This window comes from Sebastes fasciatus, chromosome 5 (assembly GCF_043250625.1).
Source record: "Sebastes fasciatus isolate fSebFas1 chromosome 5, fSebFas1.pri, whole genome shotgun sequence".
Classification (NCBI taxonomy): Eukaryota; Metazoa; Chordata; class Actinopteri; order Perciformes; family Sebastidae; genus Sebastes; species Sebastes fasciatus.
The window spans coordinates 19,154,237-19,175,462 of record NC_133799.1 but is presented as its reverse complement, the minus strand read 5'-3'; the positions used below and the strand labels follow the sequence as shown (position 1 = coordinate 19,175,462).

The 21,226-nt window shown below is 40.8% G+C and overlaps 2 protein-coding genes and 1 long non-coding RNA gene across 3 annotated transcripts in view; 1 reads left to right on the top strand and 2 right to left on the bottom strand.

Moving 5' to 3' along the window:
• The first annotated feature begins 98 nt into the window (after positions 1 to 98).
• Positions 99 to 11,294, top strand: olfml2ba (olfactomedin-like 2Ba). Its single transcript, XM_074635521.1, has 8 exons — positions 99 to 500; positions 618 to 881; positions 1,890 to 1,997; positions 3,793 to 3,954; positions 7,115 to 7,343; positions 7,577 to 8,590; positions 9,917 to 10,093; positions 10,176 to 11,294. The coding sequence occupies exons 1-8, from the start codon at positions 339 to 341 to the stop codon at positions 10,787 to 10,789; spliced, it is 2,730 nt and encodes a 909-aa protein (XP_074491622.1). The 5' UTR covers positions 99 to 338; the 3' UTR covers positions 10,790 to 11,294.
• LOC141767852 (uncharacterized) lies at positions 726 to 6,748 on the bottom strand. Its single transcript, XR_012593946.1, has 3 exons — positions 6,656 to 6,748; positions 5,573 to 5,610; positions 726 to 861 (listed from the first exon to the last, which is right to left on the bottom strand). It is a non-coding gene; the product is annotated as an uncharacterized LOC141767852 (long non-coding RNA).
• A 252-nt stretch (positions 11,295 to 11,546) lies between the features above and the next one.
• Positions 11,547 to 21,226, bottom strand: part of atf6 (activating transcription factor 6) — a 44,029-nt gene continuing 34,349 nt past the window's right edge. The window contains exon 16 of the mRNA XM_074635525.1: positions 11,547 to 13,849. Coding sequence (XP_074491626.1) covers positions 13,653 to 13,849 — 197 coding nt within the window. The 3' untranslated portion in view covers positions 11,547 to 13,652. The remainder of the gene's footprint in view (positions 13,850 to 21,226) is intronic.

Genomic DNA, 21,226 nt, shown 5'->3' with positions numbered 1-21,226 from the left:
GCACTTCATGTTTGAAGAAGCCACTTGAAGCAGCTCAACTCCTCCTCGCCAGTGTGCTGCAGGTCCGCCTCCAGCAGCAGCAGCAGCAGCAGCCGGCTGCTCCTTCACAGAGCGCACTAGCTGTTATCCTGCAGCGTTCACTGACCAAGATGAACAAGATGACATCGCGCCATAAAGCTCAATGATCTGATGGCGCTTCTGGATGCACCTCTCTAACTCTGGAGCCAGAAGAAAGGCTATGACATTTTCTTGGCAGCTAAAGTAACTTGTGACAGGCTGTGCCTGCTTGCATACCTGCAATATTATTTCTCTTTTCGTTGCTCTGTGAGCCTCACATCATGTATAAGTTATGCATCATCACCGTCATGTGCTGTGCGCTTTTTCCACGGTGCTCTGCAGCTCCAAAGACCTGGGCTGCACATCCCAGGTCAGAGAGCGAGGCAGAGCCAGATGACAGGCTGCAGGAGGAGGTGGATGGCCATGAGAGCATCCTCTCTAAGGTAGGAGGACATGTCCTTTTTTTCTTTTCTTCACACATTTTCTTATGGATCATTTCGTGCGTAAAAGTTCAAACTTGTTTTGATTGGTGCAACAAACCCATCCTCTTCTCTTTGTAGCTGCTGGGTGATTATGACAAAGTGAAAGCCCTCTCGGAAGGCTCTGACTGTCGGTGTAAATGTGTTGTCAGACCGCTGAGCAGGAGCGCCTGCAGGCGGATAGAAGAAGGCAGCGCCACCGAGCAGGACTTCTACACCGTGGAGACCATCACATCCGGACCGCAGTGCAAGTGCGCCTGCATCGCTCCTCCGTCTGCCGTCAACCCGTGCGAGGGAGAGTACAGGCTGAAAAAACTTAGAGAAGCTGGGGAAGAGAATGTCAAGGTGAAGTGAATTATCCATGCACTGTTAAGAATCCCCCAGTAAAATAACAGTAAGGAACTGATGGCAGCAGGGTTGCCTTTATGTTACTGTAAAATTAACATTATTATGCTGTCGCGGAAATTTACAGCTTTGTACTGTTAATGAAAAATACAGTTTGAACTTTTATTAATTTCACAGTTAATTTACTGTTTAAAGATACATTATATCTGTTTTTCCACCTTTCTTTTACATTATCTTACTGATTTGTTTTAATGCACTATTTAGGTTTTACATACATTTTAATAAACATTTGTTTGCCTAGATGAATAGACTTAGCAGGTTACAGACATAGGAATAATCACACTAAATACAATTAAAGGAACTTGTTAGGAAAAAGGCTATAATAGACTTGTTGACACTTTTCCCAAAATGTCTGTCTATAGCTGGCTACAAGCACAGAATGCAAACCATAACAACATGTGAGTGAAGAACAATAAAGCTAATTCACTGATTTTACAATCATGTACAATGTACAAGCCTCACATGTGCAGATCAGGTCCCAGAATTAAAAAAAACCTGCATGAAACTGTTACTGATGATACTTTAGACAGTTGATCAGCAGTAAAGTGCTGTTTTTTAAGAATGCATTATAGTTCAGTTAAAAAACAACCAATGAGCTCCTTTAATTTAACAGGTTTTCTTTTGTATTAACAGTAAAGCTCTGTTTTTAGCAATAACAGGTTAATACTGTTGAAATCCTGCTGTAAATTAACAGCAATTGTTTACAGTGTATATTAGATCCTCCGATAAGTCCTGTGCCAACAGGCTGCAGGCTGCTGTTGATCTCTAGAGAGGCCTGGATCACTGGGGGTATGGATGGATATCACAGTTGATCACATTCAGGAAAGGATAGCCCCACATTTGATCCATAACCAGAGACTCAAAGTTTGGATGGTATTGGATGATAGACCTGTTGGCATGTCTTGAATTGGTAAACCCTTTTTGACAGAATCCACTTGATCCTTCTAGCTTTCCACCATCCTGGAGCTGCTGGAGGGCTCCTTTTATGGGATGGATCTACTGAAGCTGCACTCAGTTACCAACAAGCTGCTGGATCGCATGGACAACATTGAAAAGGTACAGTAACAGTGTTCCTTTTTTGTGCAAAGATTAATGCAACTATGTTGGTGTAACAAACTGTTGGTAGCAACAGGTGTGTTTATGTTGATGGCTTCTGGATTCAGTGGTTCCAGTAAAACCAGTTTCCAGATTTATTAGGGGCAGGACCTGGGAGGAGTGCTCACAGGCTTTCCATCACACGTGGAAGTTTATCTGCCAGAGGAATGACCTGATTATAATAGACCAACAAAATATCTTCTTTGGTCTTTTTTTCCCCCATTTATTAAACCACTTTATACTTCTTATTAATTATTAAAAGATACAAATATTAACCAAATGTTATACTAAATGTTAAATGAATAGTATTTTTACTTAAGTAAATGTGTCAGTTCAAAGCTTACAAGAGGGCTGCCCCCTCCTAGTCGATTAGTCTGCTGATCGGGCGTTTTGGTCTTAAGTCAACTAAGATTTCTTTGGTCGATTAGTCGTTTTTTATGCATTTTTCATTGCTGAGCGACTTATTTCCAAGAAACTTACGAGTACGTCTCTGGTAAACACAAGATTTAAAGTGGTGCTTTAGTGTGGAGAAACTCAGTTTTACAGATCTGTCGATTAAATCAACTAATTGATTAGTCAACAAAATCGTGTTAATGTTAGTCGACTTAGAGTTTCTTTGGGCAAGGACAGCCCTATAGCTTACACTATGTATTCTTTAATGTGAGGAAATGAACAAACATTAACAATTTGCCTCCCAGCAGTGAGAATGTTATACTTGAATTGGATCAGAAGTGAACTCCATGTACTTAAATGAATCATAAACATCAGAAATCATGAAGTTGTTCCACCCAAACAGGTGCAACAAAACTAAGCGGAGGGTTACATGCCCACACAGGGAAGAGTCTAATTATCCAAAAATAACTGAAAACACCTGTGTATTAGTCATTGGAAACACCTGTGTGAATGCACCATGTGGGTTATTAGTCATTAAATAAAATAAAAAAAGTTAAAATTAATCATGATTGGAACAACTTGCAAATATTAAAATTCTTACATACCACACATAGTAGGGTTTTCTTTTTTCTCACGACTATAAACCGCAGCTGCCTGAGATTTGATTTGTCAAACTTGGTCCAAATCATATCTATAGTTGCCCCTAAATGTGTTTTGCATGTGTGCCACTCCCTATGGGCGCTGAATCAGTGAATCAGTAAATTGGACTAAAACACTTAATGACAGAGTCACTGTACCTGCCTGATGTTCAGAAAGCTGTCGGGGCAATAGCTGCCGCATTTGCTTCTGAAATGATGATGGCATAGAAAACACAGCTGCAGGTGATAAAATTAATGGATAAATCGAGCGTATCCATTGTTCTTTTTATTAGTTTCAGCTGCATCTGCCCTGGTAGGACTTGTGAAAAGGTCGGTATAGTAGAGAAGTGGACGTGTAGTGACGTCACTACACGTCCACTTCTTAAAGTGCATTCTGGGAAGTGTAAGACATGTTTGCCTGCCACAGGAATAAAAGCACAGGTGTAAATGATAAAAAATGACTTATGATTGTTCATGCTGACTCGCTTTCACACTGTCATGACTACTTGAATAGAACGGATTGATGTGCTTTTTCTATTATGACAAGGCAAAAAAGTCTGCTGTGAAAAAGGCCAATTAATGACTCAAGATAGTCGGCGCTCAACTAGAACTTGTTCCTTCTGTTAGTGATTAAGACTTCTGATGACTGCAGACTATTTTCCATAAAAGAACATGCATATTATTTCTGTGAAGTTAATATCTCGATTTGTCATGACTGCGTGAAGGCCGTGTCTCCGAACCACACAATGGATGAGGTGAAGCCCCAGAAGAGCCCTCAGATCCAGGCGGATGTGACCGAAAGCCCCCCCACCTCTCCATCGCACCAGCATCAGGACCAGAAGAGACTCAGTGAGGTCAGCAGGGCCGCAGTGTATAAACATCCAGATGTAAGTGACCTCTTGATATAACAGGGTTAACAATAGTTGGGGTTAGTGATGTAGAGGTAAAGAAAAGGGCTATGAACGCCATTCTGTGGCATAGGTAGTTCTTTGCTGTACTATAATAACACAGTATATATATGTAAAACTAAACAGATATTGGTACTTAATATGGTTGTCACGATATTCAAATTTCTATCTTCGTTAAAATATCTTAAAAAATATCGATATTCAATACCATTTTCAATAAATCAGGGAAAACATTGAGGGCATAAAATTGTAGATTTTTATTAAAAGATAAATAGCGTTGTGTGTGTGTGTCAGCAGAAAGCGTAGCTGGTACTTGTGTATCAATACTGTGGAAAATTAGTATTGATACAAATATTCAGTATCGATATGTATCGATACTTCAATATTTTTGACAACAATCTTTTTGCCTGTAGTTAGTGCTATCACATATCACATTCTCTAGGTGTAGTATTTACTGTGTATTATACTAGGTACTAGGAAATTATTGACGCAAAAGGGTGATTATCTTTATTACCAAGTAATACGAACATACTGTAAATAATAAGTGTTTGCTTTAAAAGGTAGTTAACACCTAAAAATAAAGTTGTACATGCTATACATGACATTACTGTCACACTAAGAACACCACTTGGCTAGTATCATTAAATAAGATAAGAAGTTATACAGTAATTCCTAGTATTTACCAGATGATTATATAACATTACTTATACAGCAAAGTACATGGAGTCCTATCTGTAAATAATTACAGGTTGTTTGTAGCTATTATAGTACACCTACCTAGTACATACTGTATATGTCTCATGATATTTACTACTACTACGGTTATTCCTGGAAAGTAAGTAAGCTATTATTACAGCACATTAACTCATAAATACTAGATAAATACTGTACTTGTTGCTACAATGTTGCCTGGTACTCAAGACTCCACCAGAATTATCTGAATATGTAAATACTGAGTAAATATTGTGCTGTAAATTGAAGTGCTACCACTATTTTTACGGTTTACACACACATTAAAAGTGTAAGACAAATCCCGATAAACAGTATTCTATATTAAAAAGCATTTGTGATTTAATTAACTTTATACGTATTAAAGAAGTGATTGGATTCACATGTTGCTGCTCAGACTGCGAAAGCATTATTACGTCCTGCATATCTTCAAAACAAAAGCAGCAATTATGTGTTCTTTCCACAAATTCCATCATAAAATCATCATCTCTATGATATAAATGTGTAAACACGTTACTGACGTAATTGGAAAGTTTGGCAGACCCAGTAGACAATAGCAGACCTCAGACCAGTGACTGAACCCCTGGGACCTGATCCATGACAGCTTTAATATGAACTGGAGAGTTCGTCCAGCAGTGTTGGACAGATCAGGACTTCACATGCAAGTGATTCACCAGTTTAATATGTTTCACTAGAGCTCTATTAAGAAGCATTAAACAAGGTTATTAATGAAAACTGAAACTTGAATTATTCATTTATTTTATTAAAAGTTTCCCCTTTATTAAAGGATAATTCAGGTTTATTGCAACTTGGGTCACATTTTGTAGTTTTAGTCATCATTTATCAGTAATAATAACATTGTACTCACCAGTTTAATTGCTGAGATCTGTGAATCTGGCCACATACCTAAAAAAAAAAAAGAAAAGTGGTTAAATTATCATACTTGATTTAAACAAACTCCAGGTTAACCAAACTTATTTGGAAGCGAAAAAGAAGGTAAATGTTAAAAGTATTATCCAAAATGTCCATTTTAATCAGTCACAGTTTACGGACTGACTTCCTGGTTCAGCTTTGACCCATGGTCTTGCCGCAGTTGTGCCCACGGCAATGAGGAATTATTACCTACATTTTGGATTTGCTAATTTACTTAAAAAAGAAAAAAAAGTGGTTCAGATAATCTAAACTGATGGTTTGTTTAAAGTCCATCTGATTGTCAGACTGCTCCTTTCTTGCCTCGTTTGTAGTAGTGATGTCACAATGTACCCAGGAACCCACTAACCAAAGACAGTAATAGAGTGGTGCAAGGATGATGTGGTTTTCTAGGCCAACCAGGAAATTAGCATCGTACTGGTTCCCTCAATAAAAAGCTAATGGGATTTTTTCCATTGGATTTTTGATTATTGCAGAAAATAAACTCTGCAAACACATGTTTATGATACTTACACTTTTTTGCTCAGCAAGATAATCTCCACAAATGAACAACACTTTTATGATTTTTAAAGTGTGAATGCAATCGCCGGGAGTAAAAAGCTAACGTTAGGCTATAAACTAACTACACCACGTTCACATGACTTCACGTCAACACCACTAAAAGCAACAAGCAACCGCCTTTTTTTAGACACGTAAAAGCTTCAAAATTCACGAGTGGGGTATTTAATGACGTATTTTGTGTCGTAGAACAAAAAGTTAAAATCTCTTAAGCTTGTGTTAACCACAGACCTTATTTCAGGCCTGTAACTAAACCCCATTAAAAAACAAACATTGACTTTGAGACGTGCCAAAACGGCTAACTCATCCGGGTTTTAGGACTCATTCCTGCACCACTCTGTTCCATGTCCTTGGAAATACATTTTACTTTGTTAGGTTTCCCAAAGTGTTCAAAGGTGAAGTTTACCAAAAAGTATACCAAACAGCATAATTCAAACAATATAATGTCAAAAAAGAAACTCACGTTGTCAGGAACGCATGAGGGACTGGAGACACTTGAATGTGATCTGTCTGCTCTGAACCAGCAGGAACTGAAGTGAAGTAATCAGTCTCCACCTGAGGGGACCTGATCACACCTGGAGTCACTTACTCCAATCAGGATGGGGTCAAAAAGGGTCGAAAAGAGCATTATCAACAGTATAGTGTTAGTATATTTTAATTGTGACACACTCTTTATCATGTTTTAAGTATTTTCCCCCATATTTTTGCCACAGGAAGAGGTCAAACTCAAGATGTTAGTAGGACGAAACACATAAAACTCTTTAGTAAAATCTCAGTCTCATTGGTCAACAGCTGATATGGACAAATATTGTCCCAGTATGTAATCAGACAGATGTTATAGTCCCGTTCTACTGCATTTGGTTGCACTGGTTTCTGTTGTTGCCTCATTAGAAGTTCTGTGTGTCCATCTGTCCACTAACAGGAAAAGTATGAGGAGAAGTTTATTGGGGAAAACCCGTCCTTCCTGCGGACAGATGGTTCTGCTCAGATCATTGAGGTCAAACCTCAGGTGACTCACAGGAAAGTGGCTAACAAGGAGGCTTCTCAGGTGTCGAAGACCGGCCCCAACGGAATGATCATCAGAGGAATGACTTTCTATAAATCGGATCCAGATCCGATGGTGGCGGATGACGGGGAGCCTGGAGAGAACTGTAAGTGGAAGCCTTATAGAGTATGGCTTAAAAGCAGGGAAAAAAACATAAATTAAGAGAAATGGATCCACAATCTCTCAGCTTCTCAATGTACAGTTACAAATGGGTTTGATCCTGTGGCTTCTACTGTTTGTTTGCACTGTAATTTGTGAGTTCAGACACAGTTTTCTTTAAAGTTTCGACGGTATGGGGCTCTGATAATTTGACCAAATCTTTTCCTTTCCCTTTTTTAGTTTTTGAGTATGGATTCAGTGGTGACGGTCCAAATAACCTCTTCATTGAGGAGAATCTTCTACAACACAAAGTCCCTCGCCCCAGGACGAGGGCGGGACCGAGATCATTTCAACCAAAAACAACAGGTCCTTTGCACGGTTCCACAAAAACCAGCAAGTCAAAAAAAACAAAAGAAACAAAGCCCACCACAAAAACTCATGATGCGTTCATGAGTGCCGTTGGAACCACATCAGTGGATGTGTCTACAGATGTGCGGAGTGATGCATTCACAACGAGAAGCGTCACGTTTGGGCCGACCACTACCACGCAAAGAACCAGGACCACAGAAACTGCACCTGAAACTACTCAAAGAGTCACTGCTGGAGTCGCTCAGTGGCCTTTGATGGATGAACCAGCCGGTGCTTCTTTACGCATCACTGCCGAGGAAACAACCAGACTGACAATGAGCACAACCCAACCTTCCGAAAATACAGCCACAAAGGAAGCCCTACCAGCATTCACGACAAGAACCGCCATGATGGAGACCTCTACGCAGGAGGTGAAAGACCAGATGCAAACCACACCTACCAGCACTGCAGCTCATTCAAGCAAACGTGCACCAAACCCAACCACAGAGGTTTTGACTACCAGCCCGACCTCCACTATGACCATCACAACCCATGCTGCCTCGACCTCAGCACCCATACACCCCACAACAACCACCACACGGGCAGCCTCCACGCAGGCTGCTACCACGACACCAGAAACTGAATCCACCTACTCTTCAGGCTCGACTTTGCCTCCTACCACACAGAGACTGACCACTTTGTCTCCCCACACTACTGTGCCTTTCACCACACCTGTGACTTCCTCTTCTTCAGCCGCCACCACCACCACCACCACCACCACCAGCCAGCCTCCTCAAGTCAAACAAAAATACAAAATCGACTGGAATGAGGGAGTGGTGGAGGACGGACACCTGGAATTGGACGAGCCAATGCAAAGGCAGGAGGAATCTCCCTCAAGAAAAACTGGTAAATTGAGTTTTTATGTGAACCGATCGCATGTTTTTCATGTCAAATTTAACATAAACAAATGTCTGTTTTGCTATTAATTTAATCAATACTAAATTCGTTCATGCTTTTAAAGAAAATGACTACAAACATGTTACAGTGCGAGACATGTTGATTGGGGGCAAGTGGGAAAGAAGGTGCAATGGAACAAAACTGCTAGCAGCTCAGTGAGACTTTACTCGCTAGGTACAACGGTTGTTTGAGCTCAGTGCTAATGACAGCGTGCTAACATGCTGATGTTAAGCAGGTACAATCTGTGCGTTCCAATACCCTTAATACCATACTATTTAGTATGCCAGAAAAAGATTAAGTATGTCCCAATACATGGTATGTCAAATGCAGTATGCCAAAAATACCAGAATGTCCTACTACATCCGGCAGCATTTTGCAGTATGCAAGCCAGCATGCCTTTCTGGCTAATCTGACCCACAATCTTCTGGATATATGAGCAAGAGGGTCAAAGTTCAATGGGCAATGTTATGATGAAGTAGTATGTCCCAATTGTAGGCATACTACAGGTAACAGTACATACTTTGTAAGGGCAGCTGCAATATGTATGCAGTACTAAAAGTAAAAAGTATGCGATTTGGAACACAGCCAATGTTTACCATGTTCACCTTAGTTTAGCAAGTTAGCTTGCATGCTAACATACTAATCAGCAACAAGCAACAATGTTGATTATGAATTTTTGATCCATGAAGGTTTACATATTTGTTAAACTTTCCTCAAGCCAAGAAAAGCGATTTAAACATCTGTGACGTCATCACAGATTACTTTTTTTGGTGTAGCCTATGCGCCAGGCGAACAATTCTCATTGGACTGAATAGGCGCCATCTTTGGGTCAGGTATCCAGTTTTATTATACATCTATGGCAATTTCAGTCAGGACCAAAGTGGTGGACCGACTGACCAAATAACCAACAGACCGACATTATATGAGCTTACCACCAAAGATATTGCCAAAAAAAGAAAATATCCTGTGAATTTCCTTGTTAACATTTGCTGTAAATAGTTTGAAATACCAAATGGAAAGGACTGTCATCATGCTTTAACACTGTCACTGTCACTGTCACACATGTCATTTAGAAAACTATAAAATGGATATTATTCTGTGAATCTCTAAAACTTTGTGTCTCAGTGCTCAGTCCTTTGTGGCAACCTCACCCGTTCCATGATTCCAGCTGGTTAAAATAAAAGCCTCTAATTATTTTCAGACTGTTTGACGCAGGTCTGGTTGATGTTAAAGTGCCTCTAAATCCTCACTCATGGCTCTGTGACTTTTTCCCAGGGGAGTGTAAGGACACTTTGGCAACAATCTCAGAGCCAGTAACTCACAACACCTATGGCAAGAACGAAGGAGCATGGATGAAGGATCCAAAGTCTGATAATGACAAAATCTATGTCACAAACTTCTACTACGGGAATAACCTCCTGGAGTTCAAAAACCTGGAGGTTTTCAAACAAGGTAGGAGCCGGTAGTCGAAGCTTTCATCAAAAGTTTTCCTCCTGCCATGATGAATCTCATGCTTCTTCTTTATCCTTTCTAGGCCGTTTTACCAACTCGTACAAGCTTCCCTACAACTGGATCGGCACCGGGCACGTGGTCTACGACGGGGCCTTCTACTACAACCGCGCCCTCTCCCGAGACATCATCAAATTTGACCTGCGTCGCCGTTACGTGGCCGCCTGGACCATGCTGCACGACGCTCTAATCGAAGAGACGTCGTCGCTTTGGGAGTGGCACAGACACTCGGAAGTCGACTTCGCCGTGGACGAGAGCGGCCTGTGGATCATCTACCCGGCGCTGGACGACGAGGGCTTCTTACAGGAAGTGATCATCCTGAGTCGACTGAACCCCGTAGACCTCAGCATGCAGAGGGAGACCACCTGGAGGACCGGGCTCAGGAGATACCACTACGGGAACTGTTTCATCGTGTGCGGCGTCCTGTACGCTGTTGACAGCTACAATCAAAGGGACGCCAACCTGGAGTACGCCTTCGACACGCATACAAACACTCAGATGATTCCCAGAATGCCCTTCACCAACAACTACACCTACACCACGCAGATTGACTACAATCCCAGAGAGGGTGTTTTGTACGCGTGGGACAACGGACACCAAGTCACGTATAACATTAAGTTTGCCTATGTAGACCCTTAGTACCGGGGTGATAGTAGTTATTTTAAAAAGCTAATTCTATGGTTTGAATGGATTGTAGATCAGTCCACATGGCCTTCAGTATGGAGGGAACAAATGTACAAATGTACTGACGTGTATTGACTAAATTGTTTTGTTCTTATCAAGGTTTTTTTAAGATTTTTACCTGAAATAAATGAGACAATTCCTCAGTCAACACATCAAGTTGTACTGTATATATTGAGATAAACAAATGTAGAAAGGTGTCATGTCTTTTGGTCAAATAACACTTTAACAATTCACATAAAAGAACCAACTACTCTTTGAACAAATCCCCAAATTATGTGGAGAAATTAAATTTTTTTCTGTTTTATACACATTGTTTTGTATTACATTTTTCTTTGCATCATATGCCGCAGGTCCTCCGCGTTGTAATATCACAAGTATTGTCTTGTGAAAGCACTTACTCCCTCCATATCAGACTGTTTTTGAGGAGACTGCAATAAAGTTGGGACATAATAACAGAAAATGTCTTCTTTGTTTGACTAATGGCTGTTAAAGTCAAAGTGGTTTTAATTATAACTTATGAGCGTTGATTCAACTGTGAGGCAGAAAAAACATAAATACAAACAATAATTGTTCAAGCCTGTAATTTACAGTTGCGGCATGTAAATTGAGTTATTGGGGAAGAAAATACTCAGGAACAATCAACCTATTGTACTCGTTGAAAAAATATTAACAATGCAGTTATATAATTTCCCCCCAAGGATACACACAAAGGTATAGTAAAATCCAGTGTTTATTTTGGTTTATGCACACAGTAGAATACAAAAAAACAAGTTTTTAATTGTAGCCTTGTCCCTAAGTGCTGTTGTTGGGATGCAGTGAAAACACTGCGGTGAATCAGATATATTTTTGAAACCGAAAAAAAATTACACACACACACATTACACGGCCTGGCTTAAGAAAACACAAGCAGAGGGCATGTTTTTATGGGCATCTGTTGAGCTAAAACACAACCATCTGTACAACCATGTAGCCAAAAGAAATGCACTTTGAGGGACAAGTATAGTATTTTGCTTTATCACCATATACAAAAAGATACAAATTCTGATGATGTATAGTTTCTTATTTAATATCAATCTTACGTTAATAAGAGGCAGTTAAACTGAACTGACATTCCCAGGTTCTGCATTTATAGTGCAAATCTTTATTAGGGATGCACTGATACTCGATCGGATATTGGTCCGATACTGACTCAAATAGCTGGATCGGATATCAGTGACAATGAGCCGATCTATTAAATTAAATTTTATGTTTATATACTATATACGTTACAAACTGGAATTTTAATTCCTGTTTAAGTTTTGACCAATTTGTTGCTGCATTAAAAAGGTTTACACTTGAATTGTAATTCCTGTTAAATTTGAAGATTTTTTTACCAAGTTGCTGGTGTACGATTTATTATTTTAATAATAAATAACATTTCACTAAATTTATATCTATATTTATTTGCTACATTTTGTTTTACAAAGCTAGGAAAGCGATGTTTAAGTCAAGCCTGATGTTGTCTTACACATAAAGGAATGATCCCGGTCACTTCCACACAGTGAGGCATACAGATTATCAATTAAACACTGGTATCGGATCGGTACTCGGTATCGGTCGATACCCAAAGCCCAGGTATCGGTATCGGTATCGGGAATAAAAAAGTCGGATCGGTGCATCCCTGATCTTTACAAATAATTAGTACTAAAAACTCTCAGATATGCAACTCCTAAAACAAAATATGGGCTCAAGAGCACCAAATCAAAGTGCAATTTAGCCCGTGGACGGAGAAGTGAGGACTCTCACTAGTGGTTTTATGTCAAACATTGGCATTTTTAGCTCAACTGTTAAGGCAGGGGGTGTCAAATTTGATGAAGATACATTTTTCTGGGACAAAATCTCAGGATGTCCACCCACATTTGCGGTACGTTTCCTTCCAATCCACATTTCATTTAGTTTTCTGCAGTCCATATGAATAAAAAGTTCCCACAAAGCCCAATCACACAGAGAAAATATCAAATCAATACATTTTGACAGAAGAAGTTTTGATGCCAGAAATGAGTGAACTGCATCAAACCGCTGGTCTTACTGTGACATAGTAATAGAAATAAATATGAACAATATCTGAATCTGAGGGGAGCACAGTGCAAAGACCCAACAACTGAACAAAACTTGAAATCCTTAAATCAATGGAAACCAGCCAACAACATAGTGGTTAGCCTCACAGGTCACCTGACTTCCTGAGTTTACTGAACGCCTCTATGGCTGCATTCAATTAATCTGGCATCTCTCACTGTTTCACTGTTTTCACAAGTACCTTAATTAAGAAACAAATGAGTAACAGAGACAATAACAACCCAACATTAATATCACAAACACCTTCCCAGTGAGATCAATTTTAGGTGTATGAATATTTTTTGTTTTCTCCTCTGGCTTTGCAGCTTGTTCCCAGAATTAAGAGCACAAAAACAGAAAGAGCAGACATGAGGAGAGCTGCTACAGGGTAAAAGTATTTGTGTTATGACGAGGTGACTCAGGGTTCAATGCTCAGCCCCCTGCCGCTAAGCAATTACCTTTATGTGGGGCGTCTGGGGTTACAGGGAGAAGTCGGTGTTGCCACACAAGGAGCTAGCGTCTGCTCGGACCCTATTACAGACTACCTCCGGATATCAGACCCAATAAAGAAAGGGTCTGACTAGAGCTGAGAATTTGAGCTACATTTGTATTTCATTCAAATCAAGTCAGAGGGAGTTTAAATTATAATTCATCACACAAAAAACCGAGGTCTTATCTTGTGTTTGTCTTCATGGGTTTAGGTGAGGAGTCATAACAGGTGATCTTAAGCAGACCCCATTAGCACGCCGACAGGAGGCGCGGCCTGGCCGTCAGTGGAGGAGTGCTGGTAGAAAGTGTCTGTGCGGTTGACCCGGAGCAGAGGAGGGATGGTGGACGACCTGATGTGGAGGATCCTGGTGTCCGTTACTTCACAGTCGATCTGCATCATCACCTCGAAGTCTTTGTCCCGTATGATGCTGTCTGTAACGGCAGGAAAAGGAAGAGGGAGGTCGTTAGTTTTGATGCATAAATAACGAAGTTACTGTAGATTCATTTGTGTCTGTCAGCAGTGGATTTATATCAAAAGTAGGCGATAATGCAAATTCGTTTTAATGCCACTAATTTCTTTAACGCATTAACACAATCGATCATTTGGAAGCTGTAGGGGGCTCAGTTTTAAAGCTAGAGTGAAGATACTGGTAGCATATGAAACTAGAAAACCTAAAGAATTGGTACCAACCATGTCATAGGAACTCAAGAAAAAACTGTCATGGCCATTTTCAAAGGGGTCCCTTGACCTCTGACCTCAAGATATGTGAATGAAAATGGGTTCTATGGGTACCCACGAGTCTCCCCTTTACAGACATGCCCACTTTATGATAATCACATGCAGTTTGGGGCAAGTCATAGTCAAGTCAGCACACTGACACACTGACAGCTGTTGTTGCCTGTTGGGCTGCAGTTTGCCATGTTATGATTTGAGCATATTTTTTATGCTTAATGCAGTACCTGTGAGGGTTTATGGACAATATTTGTCATTGTTTTGTGTTGTTAATTTATTTCCAATAATAAATATATAAATACATTTGCATAAAGCGAGCATATTTATCCACTCCCATGTTGATAAGAGTATTAAATACTTGACAAATCTCCATTTAAGGTACATTTTGAACAGAAATGTGATTAATTTGCGATTAATCGTGATTAACTATGAACAATCATGCGATTAATTGTGATTAAATATTTTAATCGATTGACAGCCCAAATTAAAAGATTTAATCAACTCAAGACATGAATAGCGCTCACCAAACTGCCTTCGTCATCATAATTACTGGCAGGTTTTTTGTCATACTGGTTGTAGAGAGACATGATAAGAGTGATTTGTGAGTGTAAAGGAGTATTTTTTAAGGCAGTTGGGGGGCTGAAAACCGCAGCGAGGTTGAGTCCAGGTCACACATGGAGTCCAGAGGTGAGTCACATTCTGGATTTCTCCTTCATAGAGATAAACAAAACAGTCCTAAACAAGAGCAGGACATGCAGATTTGAGAGGAGAAAAAGCAGAAACTCTGCAGAGAGTGTGTGAGAGAGAAAGAGAGGGACAGCGATCACAGATGATGAGTCAGGATCCTTCAGGCTTCTTGATGCAGAGAAGAAAAGAAAAATCTCTGGCAGGAAAGAGATCGATGTTGATGAGTCAGGCTGTTGTGTTTGGAAGAAACCCCAGAGACTGCAACACACTGCAGACCATGATAAACTTATCAAAGATAAATGCATTTTCACAAGGTCACCCTGATGTGTGTGACCCACAAAGAAGTAACTGCCGTGGCTTTTTCTTGGGAAAGTCAAATTTGAAAAAAAGAAGCTGGACTTGACACAACGGCTCATGGTTTGTGGTCTCCCACAGCCTAACTCTGCTCAGCCTGGCGGAAGAACATCCGTAAGAGTGGACACGTTTGTAAAATTCGTTGCTAGAAAAAGACATGCTGAGGGATCCCTTTTGGATTTATATTAACAGACAACTTCAAAACGCGTGGCTTCCTACAGTATGTCTGCGACAGATGATAGCAACATTCCCCATATGGAGCACACCAGCCAAACAAACCTCAGCTGGTTTTATTGCACTCTTAAATGACCCAGAAATGGAGCCGTTGGCGTCTTTAAAATGCCTGCAAGTTGTTTAAAAGCTGCAGTCTTTTTTCCAGACACCTGCGCAAGACATCAGCTTCTTCTGCAGGATTTCTACGAACGTATACTTTAGAGAGTTTATCAGATTATACAGTGACAATACAATAGCCTCTTCTGCAGCCAGAAGACTCCGCGGATGTTCATATTGTTAAATGGTTAGTAGTCGTAATGCTGAGTATGACTTCATCTGCTGCTGAACTTCCTCTTTTGCACTTGCAGTGAAACTGGAACTTGAAACAAATGGCTTCAGTGTTTCAACAGACATCTCTGGAAATCATCCTCTGGGTTAGGGATGTTGTCACGCTACGTCCATCTGAAATAAGGCCTCTGAAGCAGAGACGGAAAAGTTACTCTCTGTGTATCTCCATTTAGCTTGATGAGATCACAGCTGATTTTTCCCCCCTTCAAGGTTCAAGGTCCTGTCATTGCTGCAAAGTCGAGCTCAGCTCACAATAAACTGCTCTGACACTACCACCACTTAGCTCATATAAATCCAATAATAAATAGACGTCCAACAGATAGGCAGCACAAAGTGGAAAAGTGTCACATGCATAATCCAAATGCACAACACATGAGGAGAATGAACATGATGGAAGAGATAAGAAAAAAAACTAAATGAAAAGAAAAAATCTTTGAATAAAAGGGGAAATATTTTTGTACTTATGAAAGACCTGTGGCTTTATTACTGTGTTAATATTTTCTCAAAATAGTTTTGAAACAATTTATGAATAATAATTGCCTTATAAAAAACTGAGCAAAGATGCAGCAGTGGGCGAAAGGCAGCAGTCTTGGGGAGTGAAGCACACTGTTGGTTTGCCAGTCCTTTTAAAGTGAGCTTTATTTAAAAGGTGCCTAATAAGCTCTGTGGCAAACAAACGTTTATGATACTTGCACGATTTGTTCAGCAAAATTATCTTCACAAATGAACACAACTTTTATGATTTCTGAAGTGTAAATGCAATCGCCAGAAGTAAAAAGCTAACGTTGGGCTTTGGACGAACTACACCATGGCACATGAGCACGAGTATACACAACAAGGCTGTAAAGACGGACGAGTCAGCGTGATGACATTTAGTAGTCTCAATTTGCCACTTGTTAGCAACCGCATTTTTTAAAACACATAACAGCTTTAAAATTCACGAGTGGGATATTTACTGATGTTTTTTTATATCGTAAAACGAAACGTTAAAATCTCTTCAGCTTGTTTTAACCACAGACCGGGAGTCTAACTAAAACCCATTGACTTCGAGACGAGGGAACCAGAAGGGCTAAAATGCTAACTCATTTCCCAGTTTTAGGACTCATTCATACACCACTCTATATGAAATTCAGAGCATATCTATTGCCTCCACACGGCTCTTAACATGGCGACGGCTGAGCCGGCGGCTAGTAGCTAATAGTGCTAACAGTGGTAACCTCAGGGGGAACCGGAGGGTGGGCGCTATGCTTCCGGAACGCCGGCGTTGGCTGAGACGGTGTTATCAGCTGTAACCACCATATGGGCACAATGTAGACTGTAGAACAAAGCACAGAGAAGCTCCGAAGACAACACACAGAGAGGGAGAGTGACTTATTTCTCTGCTCAGGTAGACATTACTCCTCTATATCTTTACATAGCAAATAGTTGTTTGATTTTTTTTTTGCAATTTTACAGCCAGCAAACCTTGTATTTACTCCATAAGTACACAGAAAAAGACGAGAACAGACACTGCTTCGTATTACAGCCCACATATCTCATAATTAGCTCATAATTACTTTGACCAAGTGAGTCAAACACCCATAACTATGCAGCAACTATTCCACGAAACATACAAAGGTCTCCTACTGAATCTGTAAATCAGCCGTTCCAGTGAGCTACTTTCACAAGTTCTCCCATGTAATACTTGTTTTGCCCAATTTAACTTACTTGAAATTAATAAGTATCCCCTTATAAGAAAATGTCACACCAAAACTACGTGGCTGTCACTGTCTGGTGACTAGCTGGTGAACATAATGGAGCATCTAGCAGCTAAAGAGACAGATATTTCCCTCAGGATGTGGTGGAGACCAAAACAGAGCTCAAAGGAAAGTTAATATTGGACTTGCATTCATCAAGTGGCCAAAAACACTACTTCAAATGAGTGTTAATGTTGCTCTGTGTCTGCTTACTAGGCAACTGTTCACCAACACGTTCCCCATATCAACTTGATGAGGTGATGCCAATGTTGTGTTTAAAGCTTGTAAAAAGAAAAACATGTTCTGTTACCCCTTAACAAGATCACTGTACCCCATAATTATTTTGTAAGTGCCCAGTAATTGCACCGTAATTTGTGGGCCATAATCCGAGCCATTATCCAAATTGAGGACTCCCCATTTAATTCCTGTTTTCATCCACCTTTCACCAAAGTACCAAAGTGTCTAAATTCTATTCAGCCAACAGCTTGAGAAGCCTGAACAGTGAAACAGGAAACACACAAACACACAGCCACGAGGACCAACTTCAAACAGCAGCTCTTTTGAAGAAGCTGCCAAATCTGCCGTCTTGCGCTGCGTGGTCTCCTTTTCCCCGTTTGCTAGTGCCATCTGGAGACGTTCCAGAAAGTTTCAGCGACACAGTGAGCTGGTGTGTGCTGATAAAACCCTGATGCCTGGCAACGGAAACCTGAGAGAGCATCTCGGGAGGACGGTGGCTGCCAGACTGGCACAAACACTGAGGACGTGTTCATGAGAAGCTTGTTTTAATATCAGAAAGGAAGTGATTCATCAGCAAGTATAATCACTAAATTACAAGGCCAATAAAAATAAATGCGGGTCCAATGGGATGGCAATTAGACAACTTAAACAAACAAACTAATCCAGACAACTTTTAGATAATTTTGATTCAGAAAATTCTGCCAAGATGCTCTTCTTATTTAATGAATGATTGGGACGTTCAATACACAAGCCACTGTTGAACACAAATCAATGTTTTACCATTAGAAAATGATCTCACAGGCAATCAATAACAACAAGACTAAAATAGTCTGAAGACATGCTAGCAGCTCTGTGAGGCTGCACTTTGACAAAGCGTTGCTTTGAGCTAAATGCTAACATTAGCATGCTACCACGCAGAACATACTGATGTTTAGCAGGTACAGTTTGTTCCCCAGAGCCGGCCCGAGGCATAGGCGGTATAGGCGAATGCTAGGGGCGCCATCCATCCACAGGGGTGCCCCGAATAAGGGAAGAAAAAAAATTCAAAATGTATAACTTTTGCTATTTTTTACTAATACTATTTTAATACTATTATTAAGCCCACAACAACATAACTATGTAGCCTATTAAATAGGCCTTATTTCTGGGCTGCCCGCAGCATCACCCCAGTGCATTCTTTAAATTGAGTTTCTTTAATACCATATTAGTTTGTGGGGTTTTTTGTTTCCAAAATAAAAATAATCTCAAAGACATGAAGCTATGCAGTTTCTGTGTGAGTGTATGAACACAGATGATTGGTGGTGGAATTTCACTGTAATGCAAGGGGCACCAGCTAAAATCTTGCCTATGGCACCAAATTGGTCAGGGCCGGCTCTGATGTTCCCCCACCATATCCAACATCTTAGTTTAGCGTGTTAGCATGCTAACATTTCTGAATTAGCACTAAAAACAAAGTACGGCTGAGGCCGACATTACAAATTTGACTTGATGATGGCGCTAGAGGAAAGGTTATTACAATTAATCCAATCCAGTCCATCCAATAGCTGTTGAGACATTTCATTAAAAAACGAAACTGGCAACCTCATGGTGGCGCTAGAAGGAAAGTCATGGGATCACCAATGTTGGTAGGATTCATCGCCTGGGGACCATGAATGTCTGTGCAAAATCACATTGCAATCAATCAAATAGTTGTTGAGATATTTCAGTCTGACTCGGCACCAAAGTGCTGGACTGACGACCAACAGGGCCACGCAGCTAGAATTGCTAATAACTAGCTTTACGTATAGAGAATTAAGTCGCTCAGGCAAACAACCACTTGCACTAGTTTATTTTGAAAGGATGGCAAGGGTTAAACATTGGGGTTGGTAAGAGTGCACTCTTTTTCAGAGCATTGGTGGGGATGTTTGTTTAGATTAGAGGAGTAGGAAAATCTGACCCCCAACTCCGACTTCAGTGGTGCGCAGCTCTACCTTGAACCCCAAGTGAAAGCTGTCTGTTAGCTACAGTGCACATGTTCAATCTCAGAGAAGTAAAAATAGACTGCAGTGCGTCTCCCACGGCCGATCCACCTGTAAATGATGTCACCTCCAAAACATTCCTCTCCTCATAACATGTCGCTTCCACTTGATTGAGCTACTTTCAAACTCAGGGGATCGTTAAATAAACACATCCTTCAGTCCTTATGAGGAGCCACCGCTCAGCCAGATACGTTTTCAGAGAGAATCAAGGCGGTCGAGGTCAGGTAACTTTAGCAGAGCCCCTGAACCGTGGACACGCAGCCAGACAGAAACAAGCGACGGCTTACATCAAAGTCTCGATCTTCGATGCTCAGTTATTGACCACGACAGACCAAACGCTCACTCTGGATTAGCAGAGTCTATCCACCTCCTCCAGATGAAAACCATTTAGTGACTGGAGAAGGAAGACATTCCTAAAAGGAAAGCAACATGCTGGAAAGAATTATCCTCCGCTGTGTAGCAATCATGCTCCAGAGTGAGGACAGTGTTTCTGCTTTTCTAAGAGTCTCGCCCAGCTAAACGTGTACTTTTGCACTTAATCACTTCAAAGTTTCAACGACAGCATAAATTTGAAACGCGACTTGACGGCTGTCATCTGTGTGACACATGGGGCTTTATAATGTTGAAGGAGGGAGGACCGCGCCGGCGTAGGCGATCACCACCAGCCTCTTTTCTATGTCAGACTGTTGGCTTGCTCTTTAACGACAGTCCTTCCTTGTCAGGTCAACGAGGAAATAGCAGGAGGAGCAGTTGTGGGATCTAAAAATGAAGCTACCGTTCGTGCATCTGTGCTAAAACAAAACTGCTGTTAGTCCTATCCATAGAAATAGAATAGGAGTAGAACAGACATCAAACTGTTTTCTGTGGTCATTTGACGAGTACAAAAGAAAATGGCAACTGTTATTAGTTGTGAGGGTAACAACACATGTCGGTGGAGCTGTAAAATGTGGTCACAGACATTGAACTATTTTCTGTGGTCATTTGACGAGTAAAAAAAGAAATGGCAACTGTTATTATGTGTTAGGGTAAAAACACATGTCAGTGGAGCTGTAAAGAGTGGTCGCAGCTTGCCGGAAAGAGAGCGGACGCAGCTCCAGAGACGGATGGCTGGCTAGTTAGCTGGTAGCTTGTCCGTCTCCGGAGAGGTGGGGAGTGAGGCGGAGGGATCGTTTTGGTGCCTTCAAATGGGGTGGTGTTTACCGTGTTCACAAGGCCACGGGAGTTAATTTTTCAGCGCATACGAAGTTAATATATTGTAATTTTAGTCGTATACAGTTTTTTCTTTATAAATTTAAAATATGCCTGAGGAAAATGTTGATATTCTAACGGCCTCATCTTTCCCCTCTGTCATTATGCCTTTGCATTTCCTGCATTATGTAACCCACTTGCTAGCTTGCTAAATTGTTAGCCTCTGTGGCTTCTAGACGCCGACAGTAACGTTAATATTGCCGTTGCTTAGCAGCAGTGTTCTCACGACTTAACC